We start from the raw sequence: 18,972 nt of genomic DNA on the forward strand, positions 1-18,972 counted from the left end.
CTGCGATTGACACCCTATTTATATGTGTTTGTATGCTTAGCCTTTATGCAATCAACACATGAGTCATTGTCAGTAAAATCTAGAGATTGCAAGATCCCTTCATTTACAAGTCTCTTTATTCTCTTTTCAGAGATATGACCCAACCTTCGATGCCAAAGCATGTAAGATTTATCATTTGTCATGCTACGTTTATTTCCAACCAATGTGTATTCAGAAGTCAAAGACTCTTGAGTTTGGATCTTCACATTCAATCTATATAAACCATCATAAATTGATGCAGAACCAATTTCAATTGAATTTCTGAATATGAACAATTTGAAATTTTCAAACTTAAAACAATATCCAAATTTATCCAACTTTGAAATTGAAATTAAGTTTCTACTATACGATGGAATATAAAAGACATCATGAAGATCTAAAACTACGCATGTATCCAGAGTAATCCTGCAGGTTCCAACACCCTTCGCATGTGAACGCATCTTGTTTCCCGAATAGATGCTTTTCTCATGCATTGTTGGTTCCCTTCTGCTCAGAAACAACTGTAGACAGTTGAAAATATGAACAGTAGCACCAGAATCAATCCACCAGCTATTTTTAGGAATTTGTAATAAATTACATTCATGAGAAACAAACGACAAATTACCTCTCTTTTCCAACCACTTCTTGTACTTTATGCAATCTGCCTTTATGTGTTCCTTCTTCTTGCAAAAGAAGCACTTTATGGGAGCAGAGTTGGATTGCTTGTCTTGGGATGACTTATCCCCAGTTGGCTTCTTCCTAGCATTTCTCTTAAATGCATTCTTCCTTGGTCCTACCTTGGACGTATGAGAAGCCATATGTGCACTCTGTACCTTCTCACCTTTCATCCTCTCTTCTTCTTCAACACACTTGGACATGAGTTCATTAAATGTCCATTCATCATTATGTGTGTTGTACGAGATTTTGAAAGGTCCGTATTCCAAGGGTAAGGATGTTAGGACTAAATGCACTAGGAAAGAATCAGAGATGGTGAACTTTATGTCATTCAGCTGAGATGCTATGTTCCTCATCTCCAAAATATGCTGGTGAATGTTTCCCCCTCCAGTATATTTCATATATATGAGTTTTGACATCAGGGTACTGATTTTGGCCTTGTTTGAACTCACAAACTGTGCCTCAATGGCATTCATGAATTCCCTTACTGTTCTGCATTGTGGAATAGCACTACGAATATTCTTAGCTACTTTAGATTGCAAAAGCAACAAGCTAAGCCTATTTGAGCGCTCCCACTTCTCAAAAGCAATCTTTTGATCAGCAGTGCTCTGATCAGTGAGGACAGCGGGTTCATCTATCCTTAGAGCCAGATCTAGATCCATATACCATAATGTAAAAAGAACAGTTTCTTTCCAATCACTAAAATTAGATCCATCTAGAAAAGGTATAGAGCTAGAGCCATCTAAAATCACAGAACTAGAAATTGCATGACAAAAGACATGTATCAAGGAGCATTCATACGAGACTAAACTTTAATGAAAAAGCAAAAAAATAAAGGCCCTTGATATGCTTATTTTCAGGCGAGTGAAGGGGGTCATCAGAGTCCTACTTTGGTAAGAGCTCTGACACGCGAAACCACATCGCCTACCGACCATATTCGGTAAAACTAAGGTTCTTGTGAAGTTAGACCATCAACACAAGGTATCTTTGGATACACATGTGTGATGTATCTTGACACATTTACCTTATTTTACCCTACTTAAATTCCAAACACGATAAAACTACCTTTGGGTCGTTTATCGTTTCATGAATATAAGTACAACAATAATCTTGACTAAAACCATATGATAGTATAACATTTTTGACAACATATGTGCATTCAGTCACTTTGGTGACATGTATACACTAAGTTATCTAACTATCCTTGATGTCAATATGTAAAATAATATCTTAAAATAGTCCGTAAACCGAATGGACTAGACACATGACCCTCGAAATGGTTCTAAAACTGAATAAACCGGTCATATGTTTCACGAACCGGTCTTAAAGCACTCTGAACCGGTCTGAAACGGCCCCGAACCGGTCATCCAAGGGTTCAAACCGGTTCTGAACCTTATGAACCGGGTCAAGTATGAACAAAAGTTCATAAAAACCCTATAACCACATGCCAAAATCCCTGTATTTTCTTATATTTAAGAAAACAAATTCTTAGCACCTCGAAACCGGTGAGAAACTGGAAGGAACCGGTCAAAAAACGACCCCAAACCGGTCCCGGAAGGAGGGCAAATCAGTCCCTGATCCGATTCAGGCCAAATAGTGCCTGGACCCTACTGGATCTGGGTCAGACCCGACTTAAACTGGATTCGGGTAAGACCCAGTATGATCTGAATCCAGGTCGGGCCCAGCTGTATCCGGATCCGGGTCAGACCCGGAATAATCTACATCCGGATCGGATCCGGTAGTGACTGGATCCAGGTCGGACCCGAATTTTAACCGGATCTGAGTCGGCTTGATAGGAACCGGATCCGGGTCAGACCCAGGGTTTAACCGGATTCGGGTCTGACCCAGTAGCTACCAGATCCGAGTCGGACCCGGGGTTTAACCGGATCCAGGTCTGACCCGATAGCTACCAGATCCGGGTCAGACCCGGGGTTAACCGAAAAATGGGTTGGACCCAGGGTTAAAAGATTCGGGCCGGATCCATATCCGACCCAGTACCAGACCCGATAATTTTTTTTTTTTGAAAAAGGGGCAGAAAACCCCGATCTTTCAGAAAAGAGGGGTTTTCCCCATTTCCATTGCCGGCGACCAATGTCGCCCGTCGACAACCAATGTCGCCCGCCGGCGACCCATGCCGCCTGTCGGCCGACGACCAATGTCGCCTGTCAACCGGCGACCAATTCCGCCGCTGATGGCGCCTCTTCTCCGACGAAAGCAGCCATCCGCCGGCCAAAAAACACAAAAGCCTTCAGAAATCTGGCGACTCAGTAGTTGTCGGCAACGGTTCCTGCAGTTTTTTAATGGCGGATGGAGAAGGAAACGCCGACGGTGTCCTTGCTGACAGAAAACCCCAAAAGCAGAGGTAACACAGTTTTTTTTTAATCTGTGTCGCCCAACGACAACAGTCGCCGGTGCCGACGACAGGTGCCGGTGACCAGCAGCAGTGTCACCCCACTGTGACCTGCTTTGCTGGATGACCCAGAGCACACCCCACAGCGGAAGTGGGGTGTGGGCCCATAACCCAATGTGGGGTCGGACGAGGGTTTTCCACTGCAGGTCTGGTGCGCCGGAGTCTCAGCCACCAGCCAGTATACAGTCCCTGCAAAAATGAAACACACAGAGCACGCATACCTGATGCCGCCATTGATGGAACTGCTGTGCTTGCCGGAGAGGGTCGATCTTCAACTCAGTCGGTCTGTAGCCACCACAAGCGCAGGCCTCCGAATGCTACCGGTGAGTCGACCTCTTCCCTCTTATTGTTTCTGTATATTTGCGCTCTCTTAAAGGGTCACTCATGAAACCCTTTTATAAGCTCAAAATGGGAACGGTTGAGTAACCGTCCCCTCTGATTGCAGGTTTAACGAGAGGAGCACATTCATGTGGGGAAGCGTTACCCACATCGTGGGTAACCACCACCAACGTGGTGGTTTAACCCAACAAGAGAGTGTTTGCCATGGACGTAGGTGTTTATTCATTAAACCACTTCTTCCTTTTCTTGTGTGTTTTGTATGATTTCTTCGTAGTCGTGCTCTCTTTTATGGTATCAGAGCCACCATCGAGCTCTGTGAGTTTTTGTCTTAAGATTTTTTTTTTGTGAAAAGACCAAATGATAGGAAAGTCATCAATCCCCTTCTCTCAAATAAGTGCTCCCTCTCTTCTCATGTTGCCTGCTTAAGCAAGTTTGCAATATTTTTTTAGCACCAAATTGACAACAGGTAACTTTTTGCTTTGAGAATCTCAATTCACTCCCTTACTGTTGTCCTATGACGAGTATGGATTCATAGATGGATCCAAGAAGTGTTCAAAAAAGTATGTTTTGTCCTCAAATGAGAAAATCACAAGTTATTAACCCTGATTATCTCACTTGGTTGCGGCGTGATCAACTTCTTAGTTGGATCATCTCCTCTCTCTCAGAGACTGTTCATGCCCAAATAGTTGGGCTCAAATCTTCATATGAAGTATAGAACACCCTCAAGGACTCTTATGCGGCCCCATCTCGCTCAAAAATTTTGCAGTTAAAAGAACTGCATAACCGGAAGAAAGATTCTAAGAGCATCAACTAATATTTTCCGACAGCTAAGTTGCTCTTTCACCAACTTGATATGGCATCTCATCCAGTAGAAGATATGATCCTGCATCTTCTAAGGGACCTCCCTCAAAAATATGCTTCTTTTAAAACTTTTATCTCTATCCAGTAGAAGATATGTCACTATCATTGAACTTCATAGTTTCCTTTTGATTAAAAAAGTACAATTTGTGGATCTCGAAACTACCTTTAATTCTTCTACCAATATTGCTCTACCAAAACAACAATAGAGATGGAGGCTCTCAAAAGGAAGAAGGAGAAAAAAAAATCAAGGACGCGTGGATGACCAAAATAGTGGCACCATGGTGTGTCAATACTGTGACAAACCAGGTCTTACAACTAAACACTGCTTTCAAATTACCATGAACATTTCAAAAAATTTCAACAATGCTCGTGAGTCTGACCCTCAAGTATATCAAGCCGCATAACTCATGGTGTAGATGAAGTCATTGGTACTCTAACTCCAGAGCTTCCCATCACATCACACATGATTTAAACTCTTTGTCACTTCATGCTATAAAGGAAATGACACAATCAAAATAGATGATGTAACACGTTTGAAAATACATGTTGCTCATCTCAATTATCTGTTCATGACTCTAAGTTTAGTCTTAAAGATGTTCGACATGTTCCTCACATCACTAAGGAATTTACTTTCAGTCAATAAGTTTACCTGTGATAATAGTGTTATGTTTGAATTTCATCCAGAACACTAATGTGTTGAGGATCTTACGTCAGAGAAAGATATCATCCAAGGGACGAGCAATAAAGGACTCTACCAAATAAACTTTTTTAAGAATAAAGAAAATAAAATCCAAGTTATCGCCTTGGTAGGTGAAAGAGCATCCCTGAATCAGTGGCATCAGTGTTTGGGACATCCTGCAATGCGGGTGGTACAAAGTGTGGTACATCAGTTCGGTTTGCCTTATTATCATGATCACATGAATTTTATCTGTAATGTCTGTCAACACGTAAAGAGTCATGAACTTCCTTTTTCAGCATCCTTGTATAAAATTTTTGGACCTCTTGAACTTATTTATTCAGACTTGGGGCAATGCTCCAGTTATTAGCTTGGACCGATATCGATTTTATGTGCATTTTGTGGATGTTTTTTCAAGATTTACTTGGATTTATATGATTGCTTACAAATGGGATGTTGCCAATGTTTTTTGAACTTTTAAAGCAAAAGTAAAAATTTCTTTGAGAGAAAAATAAAATCTTTACAAACTGATGGCAGTGGTGAATATAAAATTTTAGATCCTTTTTCTTCGAGAATGTGAGATCTCACACAGAGTCTCCTGTCCGCATACCCATGAACAAAACGGTGCTGCTGAAAGAAAGCACCACCATATTGTTGATATTTTGGTGACAGGCAATTCAAATTTCTTTATTAACACCTTGGTTATGGATCCAGACCTGGATCTGGATCCTATTAAAGCATCAAATGTGGCGTCTCCATCTAGAGCACCGAATGTGGAGTTTCCTACAATGGTCTCTCCTACTGATAAGGTGGTTAGAAGTGATAAGGATAACTCGTCCTATCATGACACTACGGATATCTCCAAAGCCTCACCAAATGAGACGCCAGCCAGAAGGTGTTACGAGTCCTCACCTAACGGGACACCATCAAACAAGAGTTCAGATAAAATCTCTTCAAAACAAACAAGATATTCCTGTAACCACCTTCTTGATAACGTAGGAGCCCTCATTTACCGAACCAGTGTTCTTCCTTTTCTTGTGCGTTTTTTGTGATTTCTTGGTAGTCGTGCTCTCTTTTATATACCACAATCTTAGTCGGTTTAGTCTGAACTCTGAAGTACTGAACTTGACCTCACCTGTTTGAAGGCTTGACCGATATACTTGACCTGCTCCTAAGCAATCAAGTACATAGCCAAATTCCATGACCAATATGAGTCCAATGAAAGCTATTACCTAAAAGAGAACCCGATTCTTATGGGTTTGGGTATGGGATCAAGTTTTAGAGTCGATTTTAAAACCAGGTTTTCACAAAACACAAATCGACCTGTGAATGGAAGACAGCGTGTGAATTGAATTTTTTCTGTCGACATCTGATAAAAAAACTATTTCCGAATATAAACACAACAGTTTTGATTTTTGCTTCCAAATCTGATGGATATTTAGATTAACGGATATTGAATCCGATTGCACATAAAAATCTGGAACCACTATGAGATTTTCTCCATCTGAATCTGAATCCAAATCGGAATTCAACTCTGTTCAGTTAATATCAGATTAGTCAGATCTAGAATTGGCTACATCGAATCCGAGTCCAAACCGCTCATATCCCTACATGTTACTGCAACCAACCAACCAACCCATTGTTTAGAAAACACCTTCATTTCAAAAATTAACTTCAGTTACTTTGTTATCTTTTGGGTCATTTAGAGGAATAGCCTATCATCTATTTCCAAAAAGCTACCCAACAATTCCGCTATTAAATTCCACTTTGTTTTAATACGTTTTAAATGCCTACTTGAGGCCAAAAATTTAGCAGAGCAGATAAAGTGATCAAACCCGAGTACTTTGTAAAGTACTCGAGACAAGCACTGTGTGTGTAGTGATTTTATGTGCAGAGATTTTCTGTGCTTTGTATTTTACATAGAAAACCACTGCAACCGTTGCCACGTCCAGCGTTTGGCATGTTGCACGTTATGCAGCATCCTGCGGGACACACAATCAAATGCACCTTTATTGGACTTATTAGTTGGAAGACATTGATCACGGCCACAAATTAATATATCGACAACTTACTTTTTTTCACTCATCGAACATCGACTATATATCAGCCTATATATTGTTAATTTATCAACAATCAAGTTGTTGTTAAACATATAAAGAAAAAAATCAAATTAAGACACTACATCAGTGCATTAGCTATAATCTTAAAATAAAATTGAAAATAAATAAACATGACTCAACCCACTTACACTGTTACTTCTTATGGGATCGACTTAACTATAGCTCTTTGGTCTATAGCCGATGCTAGGATGCCAACCTATGTCACACGGATGCTCCATTTTGACTCCAGTTCCATATCCTCTTATACACTAGTTATACTAGAAACTTTAAAAAATGACTGTATCCCCATATACACAGCCGTACCCATGTGACACAGATGACAACATGAACATAAATTGGTACTATTGCAACATTGCACCTTTAGTTGAGACAACGATATCAGTGACAAGGAGATCACCTATAAAAGCAGAACTGGAGTTTATACATCCGGTGATACGTATTCAACTGAGACTCTAGGTAACCTGCATTATGGCTCAAACATATCAACTGAGACTCTAGGTAACCTGCATTGTGACTCAAATATATCAACTGAAACTGGGTAACCTGCATTGTGGCCCAAATAAAGCAGAAATAGTACCAATTAAGCTACACGAAGCCCAAGGAACTCCAATATCTGGCAGACTTAGCAGTTAGCACCCTACAACCCAGGAATGATATCGAAGCATGGTTCCAGGGCTAAGAAAGTATCGCACTGACAAGATAAATGTGACATTAATTATATGGAAGCAAGTACAACATGGTGAATTGAGCTGATTTGAATCCAACACAAACACTTAAAGCCAAGGAAAACATTTACAAAAGATTTTTGCATGTAGAATTGGAGATATGAATACAATGAAGAAAAAATCGAACTACCACACATAGACAGGTAGATTATGAATGACAGAGAGACGTGTAGAACATTTTGAATCTTCATCTATCCCAAACCGCTTATCTAAAAATACAAAACTCATTTATTAATATTTGTTATGGGGCCTTTAAACCAATGTCTTGCACTGAGAATCCAAGATGACACTGTAAGGAAGAGAAGGCCACCCACAGCAACCGGCGTGTAATTCAGAGTATCCTTAGTAATTGGATAGGCGACTGGGAGTGAAAAAAGAACAGTGATGGTGGCAACCCAGAGGACTGAAACCCACCCCACAAAAATGCTGTACCTGCCCAGGTTGAAGGGGCCTGGAACAAATGACTTCCGACCTAATGTTACTCGGAAAAGAATTGGAAGTGCATATGCAATGTAAAGCCCAATAGTTGCAATTGACACCATTGCTTGGAAGGCAACAAGGCTTCCTAGAGACTGCAAACAAAGAACATAGAAAGTTGTAGTTATAAGATATGATTGAAAATGCTGATTCAGCCAAAGACTTGGGTGAAACTTGTGCTGACCTTCAAATATACTATTTCAATCAGGTTTCAAAACTCAAGTGCTTTGTCTCAGGCAAATTTACATAAAATCAATCAAGATGCCTGTGTTTTCTACAATAAGTTCCACTTTCCAGAGTTTTGTCAGGCACTCCAGCACAGTATAGACCAATTCATGCAGATTTTTATAGCTTGTGCATGTATTGGCTAGTTGTATCTTGGGTCTCTTCCACATGAGCATGTCTCATACATAACACATACAAGTATCGTTGTATATTTCTTTATCTTATGCAGAACATCATGGGCTGGGTAAACTTTATAAAACTTAAATCATATAGAAAAGTGGAGAAGCAAGTCGGATTAAAAATACAAAATTCTTGAAAAAAATGAGAAATTTGAATAAATGGAAGACCTGCAGGTGCAATTTTCAAGTGATAAGCATAAATCATACTTTAAATATTCTATCACAATCACAACTATTGGGATTTTGATGAAATAAATGCTCCTTAGAAGTTAGAACAAGCACTTGGATAGTAAAAGATTAAAACAAAGTTGAACTTGTGTCATAAGCAAAAGGTAAGTTGAGCTCACTTGACCAGTTTTGTCAAGAGAACAAAAGGTTCAACAGATTGTTTGTATTGAATGTATTTAATTTTAAGGGATGAACTGATTTGATTAGATCATGACCAGAAAAGAGAGAGATGAAAAGAATTAATAAACTGGCAAATACTTACTGTTAAGGCCATGCAAAATGAAATGCAAACTGAAAGCCAAACAGCATTTATTGGAACCTCCTGCTTGTTTACTTTGTGCCACAATGACGAAAATGGCATAGCTCCATCTCTCGAAAATGCATATGCCATCCTGCTCACCATGAAATAAAAATCAATATGGATCAGCTGAAGGAACAGCCTCTAAATGACAACAGGAACATATCAATATTTTCCATGGCGGTTTCTAATTCCATTCAAAAGCAGTTGACAGAAAAGACAATATTGGAAAAAACTGTATATCCACATATGCTTATTAGTTGGATACAATCCTTATTAATATAACTTTTACCTGGAATTACTTGTTACCGAACTCATACCACAAAAGAAGATGGCAACAGCAACCACTCCTAGGCAAATAATGCCTCCAACTCCATTGCCATATCTATTCTTGAAAGCCAGATAGAATACCTCAGCAATAGCATAACCGCCGGCATCATTTTCACTGCTTAAAAGGTAAGGGATGTTGGTAACAGCAAATGTAATACCAAGTAAGTAACCCCAACCAACGATGATGGATATCCCAATAGAACTGATTATTCCTCTTGGCCCATTCTTATCTGCATTTTTGGTCTCCTCTGTCTGCAATAAACAAGACAAACATCTAATGTTCTCTTTTTGTAAGACAAGGTGAATACACCAAACAAAAACATAATGATTGAGCATATGAAAAGATTTTTTTTGGTCAAATTAAAAAAGTGCTACCATTAGATAACTCTTGGAGAAAACAACTGCATAGTTTTATAAATTGAAATGAATTAAAAATTTATCTAGAGATCCTGACACTTAAATCTAGTGAAAAATCATAAATATGAATTTAAAAGAAAAATATTCTCACCATATGAGCTGATGCATCATAACCAGTCAGTGTATACTGACTCATAAGGAGACCAAGTACAAATATGTACAATTTACTGTGGATTCCAACATCATTTTCCGTATTGAAATGTGTGAAAACAAACTTAGCACTTGCCCTTTCAATTGAAACAACAGGTATGAGAATCATAAGGACAAATACACCTGTTAAGAGTTTATCAATTCAGTTTGAGGGAAATGTCCATAAATATCATTTGCAAGCAAGAATTAAGAATATGATTTTGGCATTTCTAACCTAGAACATTCCATGCAGCAGCAATCTGTCCAAAAAATGACAGCCAACTAATGGGAAGACTATTCAAAATGGCATGTATAAGAAGAATTCCTCCATGGAAGCCAATGATGACATATTTGGAGGCCTTGTATCCACCACCATTAGCGCCACCAGTACTAAGTAAGATGATCACTTGAACCAATTGTGCGAGTGAAAAATCAACACTGGCAGTGACTGCCCACTACAACCAGAAACATGAATTAGAAATGCCATTACTCATGAGAACCAATTAATCAGAGAGAGAGCATCGGGCAAAGTAAGAATTACCTGTCCAACAATGTTGAACCTGTGGATAAAGCATAAAATACAATCAGGAAATTCTAGCCAACCAATGAAATTGAGAATATGATATATTAGTTCATATTAACAAGGTCTACTATTTGCTAGAGAACTATATAGGTCAAAATGCGACACTGAATCGATTTGCCTTTACCTCCTATAATCTAAAGCTATACAAGGGGATGTGCTGGAATGAGAATGCAAGGATACTAAAAGTTACTAGACATTACCGAAATTCATATAATTAATAGCATTTATTTTAAATTGTTCTTGATATCATTAGTGAAATACCAATGGTCTTTCATTAAGCTGGGGCTATGTTTCATTCAAAAAAGAAAAAAAACAGAAAAAAAGTGGGAGCTGTATAACATCACAAAATAGCCAGAGCTGAAACAGGAATGGTAGTCTATTGAAGGAGACATCAATAATAGGTTCCTTTTTGCTTTCCATTTTTTTGAAGAATATTTCCTTTTCACTTTCTTATCATTTATGTATTACAGAAATTATAGCTGCTTAGAAAAGAATGGATGACGATCATTTAAGAACTATAAAATATAAGTTTTAACTCTATATGTTTTATGACATATTTCGTTGACTTTGCTGTGTCAAGCGGTAATGGGATGGGACTATGACACGAATGGTTTTTTTCACAATTGAAACTGCTGAAGTTAGGTGAACTTCAAAAACTGAATCAAGTGGAAGAAGGTATACCTTTATATGCAGAAGTTTTAGGACCACCAGAAGTTAGCATACATTCAGTTGATCAAAAGGATGACACAATCACTTCCAAAGAAGACCAATGACTCACTGAACTTTAATCTTATAATACTATGATCTTTTTTTCTCAAAAAAAAAAGGATGACACAATCTCATTTTATCTGACAAGACTTATTGCAGCATATTCAGAACAAGTTGCAGAGTTCAAGCATGTCATGAATCTATTACTAGCCTATAGATAGCGAATATCTATGTGAGGTCTCTCTAGCATATGATTTCTTCATCCTGTAAAATAAGTTCAAATGAACAGAATGATAGGTAGAGCATCAAATCAAGGAAGATGAAACCGTGGATAAAAATTTATGTTAAGTTCTTGTAAACGGGCCAATCCTAATCACTGGTCATTGTTTAACTCTGCAAAGAGGCAAGGATTTGTAATCCACTGTTTACAAAAGTCATTTTCGCTAAAATTGCAATGAGGAAACTCATGAATTCCATTAGGAAGAGCTAGTTTTTCCTTTGAGAATTCAACAAAAAGATTTTTGAAGACAGCCTTGTCTTTGAACAATCACCTCTCATATAATGGCCATTTTCTCTTAATTTCCCTCATTTTTCACTGGAAAAGTCCACTGAGGATCAACACTAGAGAAGAAAGACACTAAGAAGAAGGTCATGTGATGAACTGAAAACATCAACATCTGAATAAACCAAGAAGCACTGCAAGCTTCAAGGAGAACAAGAAAAAAAGGATACCAAAGTGATACATTTCCCTTCAAGACCCTGTGCAAGTTATTCGAAGCTTACCATCCAGTCAACCATGAAGCAAATGGTGCCCATTCTTTTCCAGAGAGCCTAGCACTCCAATAGTAAAGACCCCCAGAAGTCGGATAAGAAGAGCAGATTTCGGCCATTGACAACCCAACAAACATGGTGAAGAACCCAGCAATGAACCACCCATATGTAGTAACAACGGGGCCACCAAAGGTGAGCCCAGTGTTATAAAGAGTGGTTAATCCAGTAAGAACCGATATGATAGAAAAAGAAAATGCAAAGTTGGAGATCACCCTGCAAACCAACCAATCACCATCATCAAACTTCTTCACCAAAACACTTGAAAACATTGTGATAATTCACAGAACAAATCTATAAAGAACATCTTCTCATACGATAGATCACGCTTCAGCTCCTGCTTGTAACCAAGCTCGTGCAGTCTTGAATGACCTGAATCAGCGACATCACGGTCTACATCAACAATTTGGTCACTTCCACCTCGGTCCTTCCAAACCATCTTTGCAGAAACAGAGAGAGCTCCCAACTTCCAACAAAATGTGCAGCAGACAGAAAGCCAGGCAACTCTCACAAGATTTGCATGCCCAAGATGAAACTCTTGTTGGGCATGATGCAATTTTCAAGAGGAGAGAATGGTTTATATTATGCAAATAGAGATTGTGGATGTTGAAAAATATGTACCAAAACGAGTGGACGAAAACCACATCTTTGGAAAGGTAAAGAGAGAAAGGTCTAATTGTAAATAGAGATTGTTGGTGGCAATTAGTATCCCAAACGTAAGTGTAACTTATGCCAAGTTAGCTTTTTGGTTCTCCTTCTTTAATCTAATACTAAATTATTAAGCTGGTCAATGGGAGCTGTCCAGAGACCTCACATAATACAGAAAGCCCATACTGAAACTTTGCTTTTTGAATTGAGGACCACACACCTCAATCTTCCTGTGCCCCCCCCCCCCCCCCCCATGTTGCTGCATGAAATTCTGAGGCAGCAGCTACTTTCCCTAAAAGAATCTCTATTAGCCCATGGTCAAACTTGGCAAACTATAACTGTTTCTTTGAGGATGACGCATCAAGGAATCCTTGAAAATCTGAATGAATCTTTCACAGTGGCAAAAAGAAACAAACAGGTTTTAAAAAGTGCTAGGCATGGATGGCGTGCATGAGACTACTAAGGTGTGAACCGCAGAGTATGCTTTGAAAGACTGAATACTTGACAAATGCATTGTCCCCCCAATGCAAAAGAAATTTCGAGGACACCCTTTATCCTCTAAGATTGCCAATAGATGCCCTGATCACAATTAGGGCTGTCAACGGGTCAGGGCCTACCCGCCCATATAACTAACAACCAGGTTTGGGTTAGAATCTCAAACCTACACCAAAATAATTTAAAAAACTTTATTTCTATGAAAAATATATATAAAATACTCGAGTCCGATTGGGTACTCAGCAAAAAGGCTGTCAGGTCTGATGCCCCCACAAAAATCATGATTCAAACCCGATTCACATTTGAATCGGGTTCAGGTCGACCCGAATACAATAGTTTTCATGTCCATTCCCGAGAATTTGGGTTCGGGTCAGGTAGGGTACCTGATGCAAACTGGACCCGATGACAACCCTAATCACAATCAGGTCATGAATCTATTGAAAATTTGCAATCCATGAGGGTTCAATGAGACCTACCATAAGAGAAACCATACTTGAATCTTATAAGGATTACATAAACTAGACTTGGTAAAATAATAATTTTTATCCTTTTTACATTGAAAATTTGCGTATCATAGTCGAAACTTGGGTCGGGCCCCCGGTATGGTATGGAATTTCACAAACCATACTTAGCTCCATATATTAATTGGGTCCTTTGGGTCCGACCCGGATTGTGATCAGACTTTATTTATTACCAAACCCTAACCCTATAGGGTTTGGTACGGGTCAGGTCTGGGTCAAACCCAATCCATTAACACCCCTACATCCACCCGCCAGTAGACTTTAAATTTTTTTTTTAATGTATTCCCCTCAATCTTATTCTTTTTGTAACAGAGGGAGGGAGGGGGGAGGAGGGGTGTTAAGAAAAGAACAGCTTTTTAGCCGTTACGAGCATCCAACGTTTGTAGAAATTACCTTCCCCCGCATCCATTTCGTCCCATTTCAGGGGGAAGACAGTGGTACTTTTGTAACTGACGACACTGGGAAGAAGTTTTTCTAAAAAAAGTTTCCATGACATTACACGTGGTAGCAACAAGTCCAAGACTTATTGTCCTAATGATAATTGAGAAAGTGCATGTGAACGATGCCGACATTATTGTACCGGCAAAAGTCAGACAAAAAAGCGTGAGTTTTTTATTTACCATATCTATGAACAACTGCCTGGAATTTTTGTCAGCTATCGCCAACCATTCAATTGCTTATGGAAAAGACAAACAAGCAACCAAATCTGTGACCAAAAATTTAGACGATTTTGATTAAAAGTGTCGCCCCTTTTTTTCATTAAAAAAAAATTTGTTGATCCTTTCTCCTCATTTTTTGTGTGTTACTCTAGAAAAAAAAATTATATAATAAGAGAGCTCACATTCACCAAAAGGTTTCCTGCCTTCTACTAGTGGGGAACCCCATTTCATAGATTTCACACGAGACCCCTAGAATTCAGATTTTTGCAATTGACCCGGTAACCCTTGTTCCTCCTTACCCTTCCACTCTCCTCTTCAATATGGTTATAATTTTTAGATACGAATATATCCGTGATATATTGAAAATATAGTTATTTTAATGCAATATTTTATGGTATTAAACTTTTGTTTGAAATTTTAAAAATCTTAATATATTCTTTATGATTTTAACACATTATATATATAGATATATAGAGGTTAATTTATCATGAAACTAGTTGAATTTAACTTTAGATGAATTCAACCTTATTAAAATAACTAAAATACTCTTAAAAGAATGGTATATTGAAAATACATAATTACTTTTTGAGGCTAAAAAGATAAAATTTGATAGGTTCATAAAGTTACTTTTTTGAAAAAAGTATTTGACTTTTCATTTTCTTTCACAGTTCAAAAGACCTATAACCCAGTAAAAAGTAACCATGTATTTTAATTTAATAAGGTTGAATCCTTTTAAAGTTTGATTTAATGTTAGATTAACCATATATATTCTTAAGGTTTTCAAATAAAAAAATCATTTGTTGCAAGATTTTACTTCATGTAGAAAATCCAACTAATGAGATTTGTGATGTCCGTATGAATGATTGAAATTCAACTTGGATGCAGGTAACCGGACCAATCCAAACTGATCTCAGGTAAATGGGTTATGTTCAAACTGAGTTTGAGCGGGAAAGTCTATAGCAAATCCAAACCCTATTGGCTGTCTAGCTTTTACAATATATCTAAATAACGTGTAACTTGACATATGTAATTGGGTCCAATCTATATTTTTGAAATTTCACCAAATTGGATTTAGGAAACCCATGCCAAATCTAATAATACCGATGTCGAATTGGCTTTGCAATATGACAAAATGGATATGGGACGGTTGGAAGTGAGACCCAAATGCGTGGTGTTCAATATCCTACACAGCTCTATAATTTAACTGCAACCAACAGATCTAAGCAACTTATATTCTGAATCAGAATCAGCCCATCCAAAGCACAGAAAAAATATTTCATCTAGTGTCTGTGTTAGACTGTAATGAGCAGGCCCCACTCTCTTTCCCACCTGGATTAATCCACACGAGAAAGAGCTTCACTTTCATGAGAAAGGGACCTTTCACATGAAAGAAGGCATGAAACAAATACGCCCCAAGTCTAATATCATTCAGTATTGCATTGTCTCATCAAGGTTTAACATTTTAACTAAGTAATCAACCCAGAAACCATCAAGTACTACCAGCTAGAAACTCAATTTATAACCCGAAGAAACCGCACCCAGCACAAAGACCTGGTTCGTGCTGGCTCAGCCTGGCATACCTACGGTTGTCGTGCCGGCGGCATAAAACTCCGAGGCTAGGACCCTCGCTTGACGAATACAACTTTGTTAATTCTTGGTTGTATTGCTGAATCAGAACCTTATCAGCAGTTAAATTGGATTATATTGACAACCAAAGCCTTGATCGACAAGGGGAATACACCGTATATAGTTCCAAGATAACTACTTCACTGCAGAAGTTTACACCTAAATATGCAACCAGAAAATGAGGTCCAAGAACGAAAAAACTTTTGTTCTCAAAATGCAAGCCAGGATTGTTAATTTTTCATATTTAGACAGAAATACCAGCATGTACAAAACATGATTTAATTAAACACAAATTCCAAAAGAGAAAAATTGGTTTAAAGCTCTTCTAATTAGTGATGTAATGAGAACTTGTAAACGTGAGTTTGCTGAAAAGAGCAGGTAGATCCATATTAGCTTACTTCATTACTGAATGAAGCCGAGATTTATTTCGCTTGCATTCTCAGGCTTCCTGGTTCTGGTCCATGCTTTTCATTCAGACCAATGTTGTCAGCATCGTTGGATATCGGCACATTCGTATTGTATTGGTAGAAAATCGATACCAAACTGACCTGAACCGGCTAATTTTCAAACAAATCTGAAAAATGGTTAAAAATAGTTTCTTAATTTTTTGGCACGTCTTTCTGTGGTGAAAAGTTGGTCGATTCAAAACGATTCAACCCTGAATCGGAATCACCAGATTCCCTGAATCCGAGACAATTCTTACAACATTGATTCAGACCAATAAAAACATCAGTAGACTAATATACATGAACACAGATAACTCACCAGCCTGTTAACCAAGAAGCTAAAGGGCTCCATTTACTGCCACAGCTTAGCACTCCAATAATAAAGGCCACCAGATGTTGGATAAGAAGAGCAGACATGGATAAACCAACTATAAGAGTGAATACCCTAAATATAGTGTTGAAAATAAAACAACAAACTAGAGAAGAAGATTGTTCTCTAGAGTGAAAACACACAGAAATGGTGCTAGAGAAAAAGAAGACTACAAATGGCTTCAAAACAATCCAATGACATATCAAAATGAGGATACATGGTTGTTATATATATAGCATTCAAGCCCAACCAGAATTTAATTACATAATAAATTTGTATCATAGAAAAACTAAAAGACTATTACATTTTCAAGGAAAAGAAATAAATGGGAGAGGAACCCAAAGAGTTTGCATAGAAAACTGCAAATAGCCTTAATGTAAAACGGGTTCCCAAACAAGTAATTGAGGGGAGAAAACGATGAGTCTTGCTTATAATTCCAACAGCCTCTCTTAAGCTAGACTATGACGACACCTAATTTCTCTCTCAATTTGTTGAAAGTTTCATTCTTCAATGCTTTTGTAAAGATATCAGCCACTTGGTCTTGGGTCTTGCAAAACTTGACATTGATATTGACATCTTTGACCAAGTCTCTAATGAAATGATACTTGATTCGAATATGCTTGCTTTTGCCATGAAAAACTAGATTTTTGGTGAGTGCTATGGTTGAACTATTGTCACAAAACAGAAGAGTGCTTTCATATTGAGGATGCTTCAGCTCATGAAGAATCCACCTTAGCCAGAGAGCTTGACAACTAGAAAGAGCCAATGAAATATACTCAACTTCGGTTGTGGAGAGAGCCACAACTGTTTGCTTCTTCGATGCTCACGAGATTGCACCTGAGCCAATGTGAAAAATGAAACCTGAAGTGCTTTTACTATCATCTATGTTTCCACCCCAATCACTATCACAAAAACCCACCAATCTTGAATCTTCGACACATTTATAATGAATTCCATAATCGATAGTGCCACACACATATCTCAAGATTCTTTTGCCTATGTCCCAATGAGTATTAGAAGGAGATTCCATGAATCTGCTAACCATGATGACAGCAAGCATAAGATTAGGTCTTGTAGCAGTCAAGTACATAAGACTACCAACAAGGCTTCTATAGAGAGTTGCATCAATCTTTCTCTCACCATCATTTTTGCTAAGTTTCAATCCAACTTCCATGGGAGTATTAAGAGGTGTAACACCCTCCATTCTAAATTTCTTCAATATATTTTCAGCATACCTTTTTTGAGATATAAATATTCCATCTTCAGCTTTCTTTACTTCAATGCTCAGAAAAAAATAGAGAAGCCCCATGTCAATCATTTCAAATTCGTGCATCATATCCTTCTTAAAATTTTCACACATGGTTGCATTAGTGCCGGTAATTATTAAATCATCAACATATAAGCATATGACTAAGAACTTCCCTTGATTGCCTTCTTTGACAAACAAAGTATGCTCAAAAGGACACCATTTGAAACCATTCCTCAAGAAGTATCCATCAATGTGACTATACCAAGCCCTTGGCGCTTGTTTCAACCCATATAAAGCCTTCTTCAATCGACACACTTTATTTTCTTCACCCTTCTTTACATAACCCAGAGGTTGATCAATATACACTTCTTCTTCAAGAAGACCATTCAAGAATGTTGATTTTACGTTCATTTGAAAGACCTTCCATTTTCTTTGAGCAGCCAAAGCTAACACCATGTGAATTGTTTCAAGGCGAGCCACAGGAGCAAAAACTTCATTAAAATCAACGCCATAACTTTGCTTGTAACCTTTTACCACCAGCAGAGCTTTGCATTTTTCAACTTCTCCATTTGAGTTGAATTTTGTTTTATATACCCACTTGACGCCAATAGATTTGTATCAATTTGGGAGGTCAGTCAACTCCCACGTATGATTTCTTTCAATGGAGTCCATTTCTTGATTCATAGCAATTCTCCACTTCTCTTCTTGAGATGCTTCTTCATAAGTAATTGG

At 38.1% G+C, this 18,972-nt stretch overlaps 1 protein-coding gene across 1 annotated transcript; it reads right to left on the minus strand.

Moving 5' to 3' along the window:
- Window positions 1-7,874: 7,874 nt before the first annotated feature.
- Window positions 7,875-12,771, minus strand: LOC149827446 (amino-acid permease BAT1 homolog). The gene is made up of 8 exons (XM_090019371.1): window positions 12,544-12,771; window positions 12,182-12,442; window positions 10,649-10,667; window positions 10,343-10,562; window positions 10,070-10,251; window positions 9,524-9,813; window positions 9,196-9,325; window positions 7,875-8,396 (listed from the first exon to the last, which is right to left on the minus strand). The coding sequence occupies exons 1-8, from the start codon at window positions 12,663-12,665 to the stop codon at window positions 8,049-8,051; spliced, it is 1,572 nt and encodes a 523-aa protein (XP_089875497.1). The 5' UTR covers window positions 12,666-12,771; the 3' UTR covers window positions 7,875-8,048.
- Between the last annotated feature and the right edge of the window lie 6,201 nt (window positions 12,772-18,972).

Source organism: Nuphar pumila, chromosome 10 (genome assembly GCF_984573655.1).
Source record: "Nuphar pumila chromosome 10, dmNupPumi1.hap1.1, whole genome shotgun sequence".
NCBI classification, from domain to species: domain Eukaryota; kingdom Viridiplantae; phylum Streptophyta; class Magnoliopsida; order Nymphaeales; family Nymphaeaceae; genus Nuphar; species Nuphar pumila.